Raw genomic sequence first — 18,482 nt, forward strand, 5'->3', positions numbered from 1 at the left:
AAATTTCAACAAAATGTAGCATTTTTTCCTCAACATAATTTATTGTTTAACTAAAGACAGGATCATGTGGTAACTCTGGGATCACATGTGAGAAAAGAGTTTCTAGTAATTTTAATCTTGCTTTGAAAACAACTCAAGACACTGAATTAGATGTCACTTACCTTGCAAACACTCTGTCCTTATTTGCCTTTTCTTTGCCATACTGAACTGACTGAACTTCAGTTCTCCCACTGAAATACATAAATATGTAGAATAAGAAAACCTTAAGGAGAACTACAAGATAAAAGGACAACACACAACATAATGAGATTACAATTACATGAGATGGTATTTCTAGTGGAGAAAACAGAGCAGAGGATAAAAAGAAGGGACTATATTCCCCTTCAATCTGGGTGGATGAAACTTAATTGGAGTTCTTCCATTAATGAACAAGGACTTGTGCCAAAGACACTGTTTTCAGATACTCTTTCGTTTGGAAGTTAGTGTGAAAGAAGTAATTTTGTGTGAGAGAAAACCCCCTCCCCCCTCTGCCACGCCCTGGAAAGGCACTCCCTCTAGACTCAGAAGCAGGCTGCGCTGTGCCAGCTCATATGAGCCCTGCCCTCACGCCCCACGTCTGTGGTTTGGCCAGTGTCTTCACTGCTGCTACGACTGAAGTGACTCAGCACAGCACCGCAAGCACAATCAAGCGTCTGACACATGCGGAGACCTTGAAGAACTAGCTGCTCTTTCCCTAGGAAGCTTTTCTTCCTCATCTACTGATAATGATCATAGATATATCCTCAAACCTCTTCATGTCCAGATACAGGCAACTCCAGATGTTTTTATAAGAGAAGGAACAAAGGATAGAATGTGGCTGGGAGTTGGGTACTGTCTTGGAGCTGATCTGTCTCCAAGCACACCATTTATGTATGAGAAGTGAGATTCCTCTGTGGTACTGCAATAGTTCAGAGAAAATTTATTAATTAAAAGCCTGGTTCTCAGAGAACCTGTTACCTGACACGTAACATACCTGAGTGAATAAACATAAATGTCTAGAATACCAAATAAAAAACCACTTACATAGACAGAAATTTAATATATACAAAAGCAACCAAATACAGATTTCCAAAGCTAAGCAAGCAATTTTAAGATCATCTTCTACGGACAAGTATAGATGAATGTGAACAGAATGGCAAGTTTGTTGAAATTTTAATGGAAAAGTCAGAAAAACTATCATGATTTTAAAATTTAGATAAATTGATGTTTCTTGAGAAAGTATATTTCCTCTAAGAAGGATAAACTATACTTGCAACTGTGAATAGGGTAACAGATTTGGGTTCACCACTGCTGTGTATTTTCACACCAGAACAAGGACTATACTGGCCTGAATACTTTGGAACAGAGATAATAAGGGTATGTGTATAAGGAAGTTGGTAGAGGAAGTACTAAATCCTCCGATATTTCACAATCCATCCCTCAGTCTTCATAATATTTCAACATTTTAAGTATGACAATAGTTCTAGCATTCCTGTGTACAGGCTACGTACTAAGTCACCTCAATCGTGTCAGACTTTTTGCAACCCTATGAACTGTAGCCCGCCAGGTTCCTCTGTCCATGGCATTCTCCAGGTAAGAATTCTGGAGTGGGTTGCCCATGCCCTCCTCCAGGGAATCTTCTGATCCAGAGATCGAACCTGCATCTCCTGTGACTCCTGCATTGCAGGCGAATTCTTTACTGCTGAGCCACGAGGGAAGCACCCCCCTTAGTATTTCTAACCACTGCTTGTTATGAGGGAGGGAAAAAAGCATTTATCTCATGTGTTTCCATTAGGCATAGGACTGTGTCCAGACAAACATTTGTCCTGCTGCCATTCCTATATCATTTACAATACTATTAATCATTTCGGTGATTTAAAATATTTTGGATACGTCTCTTAAAGTTAAGGACTAGAAACATAAAACCTAACTTTTATAACTATAGACGTACACGGTTTACTTATACACTCATTTAACTCCATGTTAACTGAGCCTCCAGAGGCCTCAATTCTGTCCTTCTCTGCTCAGCTCAGCTCTGTGGGAGGCTGGAGGCTCCTCTACAAGCTGGCTTTCTGTTGGGTTCTGCTTTTTTCTGGGTGGAGACCAGAAAGTGGAGCAAGTCAGAAGCTGGGGAATGTCAAATGCTGGAGTGGCTGGGACAGAACACACAAAGAAACAGGACCCTGGGGATGGCGCCATCCCCAGTCGAAGTGGCACCTCCCTGGCAGGTCCAGAACCGACCTACAGTGCTCAACAGTGTAGCAGCAGGCCTAGATTTGTGGGCTCTATAGCCCATGAGTGACACAAGCTTCTAATCCTTAGGCATTACCCACTCTTCTTGTCTGCTTCTTCAAAAGCCCCCTTCCCTTTTCGATTTTTCAGTCTTTCTAACACCTGTGTAACCAACTGCCATAACTAAGTTGCCTTTATTTGACAAATCAAAAAGGCTTTCTATTTTCCTGACTGATACGGTACTATTCTGGTGAAGAGGATTCAAACAGGACACCACTACTCAAAAGGCTTAACTAACAAATCAAATTTCATAATAAAAATATATAAAGATTAAATTAAAATACGAGGGAGAAATTGTTTATATATCATATTATCCATAATATTATTCTTTAAGGGTTTAGTATAATTAGAACACAATGCAAAACTATACCATAATCTAAGAACAATAACTTCTGACAGTAAGATACTTGTCTTTAGAACAATGAAAAAATACCAGTTGGTGAAAGAATACAGGCTTATTTTAAGTGATGTAAGAAATATATAAAAGCACAACAAAAAAGTAAACAGATTTAGCCACAGCCATACTTGAGAGTCCCTTGGACTGTAAGGAGATCCAACCAGTCCCTCCTAAAGGAGATCAGTCCTGGGTGCTCATTGGAAGGACTAATGTTGAAGCTGAAACTCCAATACTTTGGCCACCTGAAGCGAAGAGCTGACTCATTGGAAAAGACCCTGATGCTGGGAAAGATTGAGGGCAGGAGGAGAAGGGGACGACAGAGGATAAGATGGTTGGATGGCATCACTGACTCACTGGACATGGGTTTGGGTGGACTTCGAGAGTTGGTGATGGACAGGGAGGCCTGGTGTGCTGCGGTTCATGGGGTCACAAAGAGTCGGACATGACTGAGCGATTGAACTGAACTGAACTGATACCCCTAAAAAATACACTCCATTATAAATAGGCAAAAATCATTCTGAAACTCTGTACATACATAGGAAAGACTATAAATATGGCCATAATTCTATTACAATGTCACTATGCTATATATGTCACAATAAAAATATCAAATGGATTTCCTTTGAATTAAAGGAAAGAAAAATGCTACCATTCATTATTTAAAAAAAAAAAAAAAAGGAAAAGGAGAATAAAAAGGCCAGGGAAAACCTTAAAAGCTTAGCATATTCACATTTCATTGTTAATATGCATTCTCATTGTTCACTCGTCCCTGCTTCCTCTTGCTTTCTTAGTTATATTATTGCTTGTACTCTGTCAAAGTTCACAACATATATATTTTTTTATTTTTTGGGGGGTTGCACTGGGTCTTCGTTGCTGCACACGGGCTTTCTCTAGCTGCGGTGAGCAGGGGCTACGCTTCATTGTGGAGCACGGGCTGCTCAGTGTGGGGCGTCTCACTGCGAAGCACAGGCTCTAGGCACATGCACCTACAGCCCGGGGCCTCGGCAGCTGCGGCTCGTGGGCTCTGGAGCAAGGGTTCAGCAGCTGTGGTGCTTGGACTTTACTTGTTTGCAGCACGTGGAATCTCCTGGACCAGAAACAGAACCTGTGTCCTCTGCATTGGCAGGTAGATTCTTATCCACTGTACTACCAAGGAAGTTCATAATATTTTAATACTATTCTATAGTTTTAATTTTCATACTTGTTAAGGATTGGTTCCATATTTAAAGATTTTAATATTTATACTTAATTAGCTCATCAAGATTATTCTTGAGTCATTTTGATTTCTCTTGGATGGCTTAAACTTAGCATTAAAAATATTTTTTTTTTTTCAAAATGAGGTCAGAGATGTTATAGTCCCTGAGGTTTTGTATATGTGATAATGCCTATCTACTGGCCCTTGTTCTAAATGGGAACCTGGCTAAGTGTAATATTTTCTGCTTACTTTTTTCCTTTAAGACTTGGTAGACAAAGGGTGGCCCATAAGCTACATATAAACTTGAAGCGAGGTTTTATTTAGCATTTACAGTGTTTAAAAATATTTAATCTAAAGTGATAAACTTCTAACAAGACTAGTAAGGGATAATGACAAATTATCGATGACAAGAATGAGAGAAAAGACAGTAGTAGATTCTAGAGATATTGAAAATACAATAGAGGAATACTGCAACTTTCATGCCAAAATATTAAAGAACTTAGACAAAATAAATTCCTTGAAAAAACATGAACTGTCAAAGTTCACCTAGGAAGAAAGAGAAAACCTGAACTGTTTCATTTGTGTTAAAGAATAAATGTGCTGTTCAAAAGCCTCCTGTAAATCACACTTCTGCATTAGAAGAACAGAACTGGAAACTTCTACCAAATATTTAAAGGGAAATAATATTACTACAGAGACTCTTTGCGAAGACTGAAAATGAAGCGATACTTCCCAGCTCATTCAAAGACACTAAATCTGATAACAATATTACAAGAAAACTGAGGAGAAATATCCTTTATGGACACAGATGCAAACATTCTAAACTAAATGCAAGCAAATTGAATAAAATGATATATAAAAAGGATAACATATAATAAGTGGGGTTTCTTTCAGAAATGTAGGGTTTCTTTACCACTTGAAAAATCAATCAATATAATTCAGCAAATAAATAAAAAGAAAACCCATATAGTCATTGTTATAGGTGCAGAAAAAGCTTTTGACAAAAATTAACATCCAAAAATCCTAATAAAAACTTACCACAAATGAGAAATAGAGGAACTTCCTTAACGTGCCTGATATATAGCATCTGTGAAAGCCCAAAACCAGCAGCGCGCTTAAGAATGAAAGACTGAGGTCCCCACTCAGATTAGAACAAGGCACGACAGCTGCTCTCACCAGTCCTACTCAACACTACACTGGAGCAACCAGCAAAAAAAGGAATAAAGAAGATGACCACTGCCCCAGTGGTCCCGTGGTTAAGAACCCACCTGCCAATGCAGGGGACACCTATTCAATCACTGGTCCAGAAAGATCCCACATCCTGTGGGACAACTAAGACGGTGCGCCAAACTACTAAGCCCACATTTTAGAACCCACAAGTCACAACCACTGAGCCCACGTGCCACAACTACTGAAGCTTACATGCCCTAGAGCCTGAACTCTCCAACAAGATAAGCCCAAACACAACCAGAGAAAGCCTGCATGCAGCAAATAAATAATTTGAAAAAAGATCAAAATAGAAAGGAAGACTAGAACTGTCTCTATCCTCCAGGAAGAAAATCTGCTGGAAAAGAGTTTTTTAGAAGCTCCTGGAAGACACGAGGTAAAGCAAAGTTTAAAGAAAAGGTAAGAGCAACATAAAAAAAAACTGCATTTCTGTGATGAACAATCTGAAATTAAAACATAGTAAGACAATTTCTAATAGCATCAACAACATGAAATATATTTGACAAAGTTGTGAAAAACCTGTATACTGAAAACTACAAACAGAGGAATAAGATTTAAATAAAAAGATAACCATGTTTCATGAGTCAGAAAACTCAATACCATGTCAATTCTCCTGAAACTGATCTATAGTTTCAGCACAATTCCAATTAGAATTCCAGAAGTGTTTTCTGTAGAAATTGATCAGCTAATTCTAAAATTCAGATGGAAATGCAATGGACCTAGAATATTCAAACAACTTTTAAAAAGAACAAAGTTGGAAGACAAATACTATTGGATTTAAGACTGCTTATTTAAGACCCATTTATTCTCTGGTTTTGCCAATATGGAGACATCCTCCTTGAAAAAGGCATTAAATCCTTCCATTCACTTTAACACCCTGTGCTGAAAACACTGTGTTTAAAGGTTTTAACTATAAAAGTCAAGTTCTCAGCACTATTCTTAAGCCTCATCTAGATTTCTTCCCATGGGTCCAGGGGAGATGATCCAAACACAGTGAAGAACACCTTAGGACTGTAGGCGCAGCTGGCCCAGAAGATTCTGCAGCTCTCTGACCACCTGGCTGGAGGATTTCAGGATTAGGACCCCAAACGGGCTGTGGCCACCAGAGGTGGAACACCACAGTCTGGGGCATCCCTGCCTGCCACCAACACACATGGCACCCCAAATCCTCCTGTCCTCTTCACTACATCTGCTGCTGTGACCTGCAGTTTCTGGATTCCAGGCTGTCTCTGGTTACACTTCTATAAACACACCTGCTGCCTCAGCCCTGCTGATCAACACCTAGGGGGGAAAGGCACACAGAACTGATTTTCAACATGGCATTATTCCACACAAAATTATTTTCTTAAGCCTGCAGATTCTTTTTCATTGGAGGACAACCCCAAGGCTGTGACTTTCTCCGACTGTGGCACCCCTGTGAGAAGACTGGCTGTGCGTGTCCAGTGCGTGTGAGTCAGGCAAGGCCGCCTGGCTCCACGCTGCTGCACTCTCCTGAGGGGCTGAGGACGGGGCCCTGGACTCCGCAGCGGGACCCCCATCTTGGGCGGGAAACTCAGGACCACAGAGCGGTTCTGTCCTGAAGTGAGTCCTGGAGGGACAAGAGCCACACGCGCAGCCGCCAGGGCTGAGCTGGAGCCACAGATGGGCCGCTGATGGCTGACCATTCTTGCCCATCTTCACAGGCGAAGAGTCGCTGTCCTTCCTTCCTGCCCATCACTGTACCTGTTGCTGGCACACACAAGGCAACCCCATGTTCTGGGGCCAGCCAAGAACAGAGACTAGCAGGAGGCCCCTAATTCACAGCGGACAAACTCCCCACTGGACGACTGCTACCTCATGGTGTTCTTGATGCTTCAGAAGTGGAACGGGACGGACAGCACGGCAGTGCGCGGGCCCCTCACCCCACCCTGTGATGCTCTGAGGGCACCAGAACCTCGCTTCACTCGACCCCAGGCACAGACGACCTCTGTGCCCACCCGTCCCGTGGGCCCCGGGCGCACCTCCGGCACTTGGCACCCAGGATGGAGGTGCGGGCGCAGGGCTCCGTGCGCAGCAGGCTCTGAGGCCACCCAGACCTGCCATGGCCCCCAACATCCCCTCTGCTGGGAAAGCTGGACTAAGACTTACTATTAAAAAAAGCTCAGAAATGTGTCCACACAAATATGGACTATACTGATTTTCAGCAAAGGTGCAAAGGCAATGCTGTGCAGAAAGAGTAACCTCTTCAACAAAAAAATGCTGGAACAACTGGATATCCTCATACAAAAAGATAAACTTCAATCCATACTTCACACCATATACAAAAATTACTTTCAAATGGATCACAGACCTAAATATAAGAGTTAAAACTATAAAACTCAGAAGAAAACAAAGGAATAAATCTCTCCGACTGTGGGTTAGGCAAAGATTTCTTAAATATTACAAAAGAAAGATCTATGAAAGAAAAAACTGGTAAATTGAACTTATCACACTTATGTGCTTTTCAGAAAACCAGCCACGTGGAAAGACACCAGGAGGCACTGGTTTGAATGTGGTGGAACTGGAACTCTCAAACACGGCGAGCAGGTGCATAAAATGACACAAGTTCCTTGGAAAATGACCAACAGTTTCTTAGAAAGTTAAACATACATCTACTATATGATCTGGTCATTCCGCTCCTACGGAACTTAAAGGAACTGTCCATACACATCCTTCCACACTAATGTCCACAGCAGCTTTATTCCTAACAGTCCAAGCCCGAAAGCAATCCAAATGGAGAAATAGTCTGTCGGATATCCACAATTAAGTGAATGGATAAACAAATTGTGTTATACCTACACATGGAATACTACCCTACACTAAAAAGAAATGAACTATCAATTCAGGCAACAAAATGCATTAATTTCAGAATAATTATGCTGAGAAAAAAGGATATAACATAAATGCAGAATATTTAAAGTGTGTGCTTCAATTTATATAAAATCCTAGAAAATGCAAACTGATATTTAGGTACAGAAAACACACCAGTGGCTACATAGAGACAGACAGGTGGGAGAAAGGGCGTTTCAGAAGAGTATGAGGAAAATTCCAGGGTGGGTATACTTACTGTCTTAATTGTGGTGTGGGTTCATGGATGAATATACATTACATATTCCAAACAAAAAATTTTAAACTTTAAATATGATAGCTTATTGTATGTCAATTATATATTAATAAAGTTGTTTTAAAAGTGTAAAATGTACCAGGACTAGGTCCATATTCCCCCGGGGCAAGAACAGGCTGAACGGCAAGTGTTGCTCCCATGTGAACCAGTATTTTCTTCTTAAATGATATAGTTAAGCTCATTTTACAAAAAGAACTATTTAATTTACTGTATAGTACTTTAACTTCCATGATGAGAAATCTGCCTCCTTCTTTTTTGTTTTGTTTTGTTTGGTTGCCCCACGTGGCATGCGGCATCTTAGTGCCTCGACAAGGAATCGAACCTGCGCCTCCTGCAGTGGAAGCACAGAGCCGTAACCACTGGACCACCAGGGAAGTCCACTGAGCTTAGTTTTTAAAAATCAATATCCAGGTAAAAATTCCATCCTGTTTCAGGGATAATTTTCTCCCAAAGTGGCTTCCTTAACAATCTTTTGTGTCTATAGTCATCATGGTTAGATTTTGTTCTCTATGGTGCAGTCAGGGTAAGTTACTTGGTTTTTCTTTTTTCATCTGAGTCTGGTTTAAGTTATGGTTAAAGACAGGTTACTACAGTCTGTTAATTTTTTTATTGCCTAAATGAAGTGGTGTGTGTATATTTACTGGGTATATCGTATTTTCAAGAAGAGAGGGAATAAAAAATTCTACAAAGTGTAGCTCTTGTAGAACAAGCCTGGTGGTCTTTAGGTTAGGGATGCAGTTTATTGAGGGAACGCCATTATGGTCTGTACTGCTCTCTCATGGGGATCTCGTCTGTCCTTGCTAAGATTTAGCACCAATAGATAAGACTGTTTGATTTTTCCTTGACTGTTACAACTGCTGGCATACTCACTATCTAAAACTAATTACCTTTAAATTTACAAGTACCAATACCTTACTTTTCCCAATACTGCTTTTAGGATGGTGACAGGGAAGTCAATCATAACATCAAGCCACTTAAGAATCTTCTGTGCCTTTTTTGTGATTACAATTTCCTTAATTCTAGTTAAGTGCTGATAATGAGTTTTGGGGCTATTTTTACTACTTATCTGGAGAAGGATGTATTTTTGATGGTATATCCTGTACTATGCTACATGCTGTGTTTTGTTTTTTCTGACTACAAATAGGGCGATTATAAATGCTTGAGGTTTATAATATAAATCTTTTCTGGGCCACACCTGAATATTTTCCTCATGAAAAGGTTTTCTTGTAAATATTTAACAAAGATACAATGAAATTATAACATGAGTAGGTTGTAAATAATATGGTTGATTTTCTTTAGAAAATAATGACTTGGAATTGTCAATGGAACAGGTGTCTTAAGTTTGTTTATATGTTGAGAACCTACAGAACTTTTTGCCGATATAAATAAAGGAGGTCACATTTCACAGAGATTTTGACTCAGATGGCATCTATGAGTAACAGATTATCTGGTTCAATAAACTAGACCTTTATTTAAGGGGAGGAAAAATCAACAGTAAAGAATCAAAGCATAAGCAATACTTACCAGTACCGGAATTTTGAACCTAATGTAAAATAATGTGCAAAAAAATTCTTTTGAGGTGGAAGCGGTCTGTCCAAACGGAAGAATGTGTGATGTTCTACACATGCTTTCCACAAGTTTTTACATGCTCTGTAATTCACCATGTTAAATCCCAATAATGTTTCTCTAGATTCATGCTGTAATAAATGACAAAAGGCAGAGAATATCATGAAAATGTCAAAATCTAATGCTCCATTTATTTTTTACAGATAAATATTCTAGTCCTATGAATACTAATCCTTCTTGTGTCTTTTCTGCTTATCCAATAAAGAAGCAGTAATATAAATAAGGTGGCAAAATGCGGACCTCATTTGGCAATGTTACAACTCATAGGAACTTTTACTTTAGAGCACAGTGAGAAATAAATTTAGGGCTTCCCTTGTGGCTCAGCTGGTAAAGAATCCGCCTGCAATATGAGAGACCTGGGTTCGATCCCTGGGTTGGGAAGATCCCCTGGAGAAGGGAAAGGCAACCCATTCCAGTATTCTGGCTTGGAGAATTCCATGGACTGTATAGTCCATGGGGTTGCAAAGAGTTGGACAGGATTGAGCGACTTTCACTTTCACAAACAAATTTAAAAATTGATATATACCTATTTTGAAAACTTAATAGCTATAATCATTTCAAAATATAATCCTTGCCCACAAATTAAACTTTAAGATACACCAACATACCTTTCAACAATATTTTTAAATTTATAAATCTGTCTAGGTTGTAAATAAGTAAATAAAAACATTCAGCACTTGTGAACACTATTCTGAAACTCATTTTAAAAGTAGCAACAGAATAGAAGCATTTCTTGAACTTCTAAAAAAATTTGGCACCAATTACTATTAATGTTCAAGCTGGTTTTAGAAAAGGCAGAAGAACCAAAGATCAAATTGCCAATATCAGATGGATCATCAAAAAAGCAAGAGAGTTCCAGAAAAACACCCATTTCTGCTTTATTGACTACACCAAAGACTTTGACTATGTGGATCACAACAAACCAGAAAATTCTGAAAGAGATGGGAATACCAGACCACCTGACTTGCCTCTTAAGAAATCTGTATGCAGGTCAGGAAGCAATAGTTAGAACTGGACATGGAACAACAGACTGGTTCTAAATAGGAAAAGGAATACATCAAGGCTGTATATTGTCACCCTGCTTATTTAACTTATATGCAGAGTATATCATGAGAAACGCTGGGCTGGAAGAAGCACAAGCTGGAATCAAGACTGCTGGGAGAAATATCAATAACCTCAGATATGAAGATGACACCACCCTTATGGCAGAAAATGAAGAGGAACTAAAAAACCTCTTGATGAAAGTGAGAGTGAAAAAGTTGGCTTAAAGCTTAACATTCAGAAAACTAAGATCATGGCATCTGGTCCTATCACTTCATGGCACATAGATGGGGAAACAGTGGAAACAGTGACAGACTTTATTTTGGGGGGGCTCCAAAATCACTACAGATGGTGACTGCAGCCATGAAATTAAAAGACGCTTACTCCTTGGAAGGAAAGTTATCACCAACCTAGATAGCATATTAAAAAGCAGAGACATTACTTTGTCAACAAAGGTCCATCTAGTCAAGGCTATCGTTTTTCCAGTGGTCATGTATGGATGTGAGAGTTGGACTGTGAGGAAAGCTGAGTGCCAAAAAATTGATGCTTTTGAACTATAGTATTGGAGAAGATTCTTGGGAGTTCCTTGGACTGCACGGAGATCCAACCAGTCCATCCTAAAGGAGATCAGTCCTGGGTGTTCACTGGAAGGACTGATGCTGAAACTGAAGCTCCAGTACTTTGGCCACCTGATGCGAAGAGTTGACTCGTTGGAAAAGACCCTGATGCTGGGAGGGATTGGGGGCAGGAGGAGAAGGGGACGACAGAGGATGAGATGGCTGGATGGCATCACTGACTCGATGGGCATGAGTTTGAGTAAACTCCGGGAGTTGGTGATGGACAGGGAGGCCTGGCGTGCTGTGATTCATGGGATCGCAAAGAGTCGGACACGACTGAGCAACTGAACTCAACTGAACTGAACTGAACTATTTAAGTAAACAGTTTCACTGAAATAATAAACCGTCTACAGCAAGGCAGACGTGTCATAAAAGTAGAGCTCTGCATTTCACAGTGACTGTGACCTTTGACCCTCCCAACCTGACTCAGAAATGTGCCATTAGCAGCGCCTGTGAGTGTCCTTCATCCTCCCTCTCTACCAGGTTACCTCTGTAAAGGTGACCACCCCTCTGACTTTATGACCACAGTTTGGTTACACTTGTTTTCAATTTTACACATATGGACCCATACATGTATTATCTTGACTTCTTTTGTTCATTATTATGTTTCTATATTCCTCCATTTAATTGTGAAGTAGTAATCGACTCATTTTCACTCTACACAGTATTCTATTGTATGAAGAGACTAAGTTACCACTTACTGTTGACAGACATTTACTCTTTCTAGCTTGGTAATATAAAAATATTGCTCCTATTTATATTCTTGTATTTTGTCTGATGCATGTAGGTGTGAACTTTTATTGGTGGATCATAGATGTCATGTGCTCACTTCTAGTAGATATCACCCAACCGTTTCCCAAGATGATTAGCTCAATATTAACTTCCTCCTACAAGCAATGAATGCTCTACATACTCCCACATCACTGGGTTCACCAATCTTTTCATTACACTATTCTGATGGCTGTGAGGAATTATCACATTCTGGTTATAATTTGCATTTCTCTGCTGTTTAACGAGGTTCATGTTACTGGATGAAGAGATATTCTCAGTACTATTCTCAGCTGTGAAGTATCTGTTCAAATCACTAATATATTTCTGGATTGACTTGGAGATACAACCAAGGACATGGTATATGTGTTTATTATACATATATTCTATGCTATCTGCCATAGTTCTTAATTTTAACACAGTCCAAATTATCGATCTTCTCCTTCAATGTTCATTTACCTTCTACGTCCTGTTAAGGCAATCTTTGCCTATCAAAAGATCATGAAGATTTTTTTCTGTAACTAAAATATAGTAAAATGTCCATGTATAAATATTAAATGGTGATGGTAGAAAATGATATGTTAAAATATCACTTATTGATCACCAGAGAATTTTTAATTATGCTTAAGAGTTGCTTTGTATGTACTAACACTACCTCAGAGAATAGTTGTGAAGGCTAAATGATATGAAAATAGTTGATACACATTATCAGGCACATAGTAAGATCTCCAGAAATGTCAGATATTATATTATTATTACAAATAACAACAGTACCACAGGAAGCAAAATAGAAAAATTGGCCCCAATATCACCTTCTACCAAAATAATTATCAAAAGTAAAATGTCTGTTCTCCAGTTTCCAGACATGATTTAATATATTTTACTCCTCTAAACATTTATTGAAACATGTACAATAATGTTCATTAACAGCATTAATCATAATAGCCACATTCGGAAATAGCAAAACTGTCCATTAACGTAACTAAGAATGAATAACGAATTGACAGTATATTCATTCAGTAGAACTCCGCATAGCAACGGAGCCAACTACTGCTCTGTGAAACAACACAGATGAACTCCCCAATGCTACGGGAAAGAAGGCAGACAAAAACATTCCGTATGATTTCATATTTCAAAAGTTCAAAACAGGACAAATCAATTCATGATGCTACAAATGAGAACAGTATTTACCTTTTGGGAGAGTTAATAACTGCTAGTGCATCAGCTCTATTAGCAATAATACCAGCTTCTGAGGTAGTAGGAATGTTCTACATAATAACATTGTATATTATACACCTATCAAGCACTATACTTAATTTCCGCCTGATTTATCTCAAAAACGCTCTTCAAAAAAATTTCATGTTTGTGAATATAAATGATGATGAATTATATTCAGTAGATCATGATCTTCTATAAAATGCATTTGATTCAAATACATTTTGCAAACATATAAACACCTTAAAATATGCATTAATTTGTCAAGACTTCTAATAATGTCAAAGGACAAGGCTAATTTAATTTGATGAAATAGATAAAAACCATTTATAAGATGACACTCTTTTTTTTTTTTTTTTTTGCTTGTCATGTATAATTTTATTTTATTTTTATTTTATTTTTTTTTTTGGGTTTTGTCATACATTGACACGAATCAGCCATTGAGTTACATGTATTTAAGATGACACTCTTTACAATTCTGTACTTTCTATGATAACTCAACATGTTGTATTTATTGATAATATAAAAAAAGGACATTACCATTCTAACAAAGACAGGAAATGTACTACATGTTCATGAACTATAAACAAAACTAAACACTCAGATTCCCTACAATGAAATGAGCTTACATATAAAAGGAAGTGCTACAGATTTAGTTTAAAAAAAGAAAGATGCAAAGAAAAAGGACATATAAATTCTCAGTTACTGACCTTATGAATAGAATACGGGGACTGACAGTGAATATCACAACTGAAATTAGTTTCTATGTTCAAGAGACAGCAGAACAGCTATCTAGAATAACCTCGGATCAGAACCACAGAAACACTGGAGAAATACTTTGTCACAAACTGTAAATTAATTAACTTAGTTGGCAGTTATTAATAGTATTAATAACACTTTTATTTACACTAAAACTTCTGTAATGAATAACTATTTATTTCTTTATAAACAATTTATATTAATAAGAACAATACTCACCAATTCTTTTCTTAACTGAATAAAAAATTGTTTGCACTTAAAAGAAATTTTCACAATTTTCAACCTGGATAAAAAGAGAATGAATTGAAGTATTTAAAATATTGAACAAAGATAAAAGTATCACCCAAAGAGTAGTAAAAAATAATCCTTTAATTGCATGTTTAGTAATATCTATTTAACTATATGTACATATACACTAAAGAATATATATACATATACACATTAAAAAATTGAAAGTTTTTAGTATGCCATAAAAAAAATTAGAATTTATACGCTCAGTTGAGCTATTTTACCAGAATATTTACCGTGAACTTATCCATTCTTCAATTTTGTATCCAAAAAATAACATAAAAACACATATTACAAGTTAAAAATTCAAGAATGCCAAAAATATAGTTTATTTATTATTTAAAACTACAAGTAGTTTTCTTGTTCCGCATGTAAAGAGCTTAGAAATCACCACTACATCCTAGCAACAAGTAAAAAGCTCAACAGACTTAAAAATCATAAATTCTTCTTGGATCTGTAAGAAAGAGAAGAGCACAGGGCAAGCTGCAACCTCCGAGATTTGAGAGATGAACAGCTGAGTACAGGGAATCAGAGATTCCCAGAGAAGAATATTGGGAGCAGAAACCGCCAGAGGAAGCAGTGCCAGGGTAGGAGAACCTGAACTGTATTTCATGAATTGTTGAAGGCTCAGCATGGTTAACTGTGAGAGTGAAGAACTCCAAGAGGACCCAGTCATAGGGAGGCCCTCACAGAATTCTAAGATTTATTCAGAAGCTCAAACAAATTCCAACAGTAAATATCAGAGGAAAATACCCTCAGGTTTCCGACAGGGAAGGGGGAAAAGAAACCATGTTGAAATAGGTCAGAGCACTCTGTTCTTAACAAGGTCTGCAATTAGGGGAAACAAGTTAACAAGAGCCTTAAATGATCCAGGGAAAGAAAATACCCGATTTCAGTCCACTCTAGAAATCTTGTCCCACCCAAAGAGGGAAAAAAAAAAAACTGAGAAAACACTTGTGAACCTCACAATCCAGAGATCCAGAGGTAGAGGCTCAGCTAATCACAGGACTATAACCCGCCACCCCCACCCACCGCCCCACCTCCCCCCACCTTCACACCTCATCACTACATTACTAAGAGCCTATTTACAGCAGTTCCTTTTACCAAGGTTACCAATCAATCCTGAACATTCACGGAAGGACTGACGCTGAAGCTCCAACACTTTGGCTATGCTATGTGAAGACCCAACTCACTGGAAAAGACCTTTGATGCTGGGAAAAACTGAGGGCAGGAGGAGAAGGTGGTGACAGAGGATGAGATGGTTAGATGGCATCACTGCCTCCAGGGACATGAGCTGAAGCAAACTCCAGGACATAGTGAAAGATAGGGGAGCCTGGAGAGATGCAGTTCATGTGGTCACAAAGAATCAGACACAACTTAGTGACTGAACAACAATCTTTTACCAGGATATCAGATCGGCCCATCAAGAAAAGATGACAAGGGATACTAAAAGGCAAAAAACACATGAAGACACAGTATGTATCAGGGCCAGATGTGAAAGGAGTGCTGGAATCATCATTCTGAGAGTTTAAAACAACTTAACTAACAGGCTAAGAGCCCCAGTGGATAAAGTAGAGAGCAAGAAAAGATGGGCAATGTAAGCACAGAAATGAAAATCATGAAAAAGGGTACCAAAATATAAAATTAATATTCAGAAACCTGCTCCACTTCTACACACTAACAACGAACTAACAGAAAGAGAAATTAAAACAAGCCCACTTACTCTCACAGTAAAGAGAATAAAATACCTGGGAATAAACCTACCTAAGAAAATGAAAGACATGTACTTGGAAAACTGAAAGACACTGGTGAGAGACACTGAAAATGATGCAAACATGTGGAAAGATACACCGCATTCTTAGATTGGAATTATTATTATTCTTAAAATGACCATATTACCAAAAGCAATCTACAAATTCACAGCAATCTCTATCAAAATATCAATGCATTTTTCACAGAACTAGAACAAATAATTTCAAATTTTGTACAGAAATACAAAAGACAGCCAAACAATCCCGAGAAAGAAAAACAGCAGAGGGAATCACGCTCCCTGACTTCAAACTATACTACAAAGCTACAGAAATCAAAACAGTATGGTACTGGCACAAAAATCAGACACAGAAATCAATGGAAGAGGATAGAAAGTCCAGAAATAAACTCATGCATGCACCTATGGCCATGAATCAATGACAAAGGAACAAAGAATATACAATGAAGACAGTCTCTTCAATAAGTGGTGCTGGGAAAACTGGACAGCTATATGTTAAAAAACGAGGTTAGAACACTCTCTAACACCATATACAAAACTAAACTCGAAATGGATTAAATAAGACTGAATACCACAAAACTCCTAGAGGAAAACATAAGCAAATAGTCTTTGACATAAATCATAGCAACGCTTTTTGTGAACCATATCCTAAAACAAATGAAATAAAAAAAAATGAGACCTAACTAAACTTGAAAGCTTTTGCATAGAAAGAAAACCAACAACAAAAAGATAATCTACTGAATGAGAGAAAATATTCGCAAATGATAAGACCAATAAGGGATTAACATCCAACACATATAATCAGCTCATACAATTCAACATGAAAACAAAACAAAAATCAAACAACCCAAGGAAAAATAGAACTGAATAGATGTGCTTCCAAAAAGGAAATGCAGGTGGCCAACATGCATATGAAAATATGCTCAATACTGCTATAATTATCAGAGAAACACAAATGAAACTACAAATGGATACCACTTCACATCTGTCAGAATGGCTAGCATCAGAAAGACAATGAATGTTGGGTGAGAATGCGGAGAAAAGAGAATTCTCATGCACTGTCGATGGGAATGTCAATTAGTGCAGCCACTTGTGGAAAACACTAAAACTACAACAACTAGTTAAGGGATATGCAAACTAAAAGGTGCAAAATATAACATTAAAAACATAAAACATGAAAGGGGAGGAGTATAAAAGATACTTTGCACAGAACTAGAACAAATAATCATCTAATTTGTATGATACCACAAAAGACCCAAATATCCAAAGCAATCTTCAGAAACAATAAAGCCAGAGGTACCAGGCTCCCTGACATCAGACTATATATTACAAAGCTACAGTAACCGAAACAGTCTGGCACTGGCACAGAAATAGACATAATGATCAGTGAAACAGAATAGAGGGCCCAGAAATAAACCCATGCTCACATGGTCAATTAATTTATGACAACAAGGAAAGAATGTACAATGAAGAAAAGATAGTCTCTTTAATAAACGGTGCTAGGAAAACTGGATGCTACATGCAGAAAAATGAAACTGGACAACTCTGTCACACCACATACAAAAACAAATTCAAAATGGATTAAAGACAAAAAATGTTAATGCCTGAAAACATAAAACTCCAAGAAGAAAACACAGATAGTAACCTCTTTTGATATCAGTATTAGTAATATTTTTTGGATATGTCTCCTCAGGTAAGAGAAGCAAAAGCAAAAATAAACAATAGGACTGCATCAAATTAAAAAATTTTGCACAGTGAAGGAAACCAACAAAAAGAAAAGGTAGCCCACCAAATAAGAGAAGATATTCACAAATGATACACCCAGTAAGGGGTTGATATCTAAGTATACAAAAAGCATACAACTCAATACAAAAAATTTTGATTAAAAAAAATAGGCAGAAGACCTGAAGAGGCATTTTTACAAAGATATACACAGTGACATTAAAAGATGCTCAACATCACTATCAGAGAAATGCAAACTACAATGAGATACCATCTCACACCTGTCAGAATGGCTATTATCAAAATGATAAGAAATAACAAATGTTGATAAGGATGTGGAGAAAAGAGAATCTCTGTGCACTGTTGGTGGGAATGTAAATATGTGCCATTATCATGGAAAACAGTAC

General features: G+C 38.0%; 1 protein-coding gene across 2 annotated transcripts in view; it reads right to left on the minus strand.

Annotated features, from left to right (window-relative positions):
* Nucleotides 1–18,482, minus strand: part of PTPN4 (protein tyrosine phosphatase non-receptor type 4) — a 189,493-nt gene that overhangs the window by 61,466 nt on the left and 109,545 nt on the right. For both annotated transcript variants that reach the window (XM_065931385.1, XM_065931386.1), the window contains exons 11-13: nt 14,517–14,580; nt 9,796–9,968; nt 162–230 (exon numbers count right to left, since the gene is read on the minus strand). In XM_065931385.1, the coding sequence (XP_065787457.1) occupies nt 162–230; nt 9,796–9,968; nt 14,517–14,580 (306 nt within the window). The remainder of the gene's footprint in view (nt 1–161; nt 231–9,795; nt 9,969–14,516; nt 14,581–18,482) is intronic.

This window comes from Muntiacus reevesi, chromosome 3 (assembly GCF_963930625.1).
Source record: "Muntiacus reevesi chromosome 3, mMunRee1.1, whole genome shotgun sequence".
Lineage (NCBI taxonomy): Eukaryota > Metazoa > Chordata > Mammalia > Artiodactyla > Cervidae > Muntiacus > Muntiacus reevesi.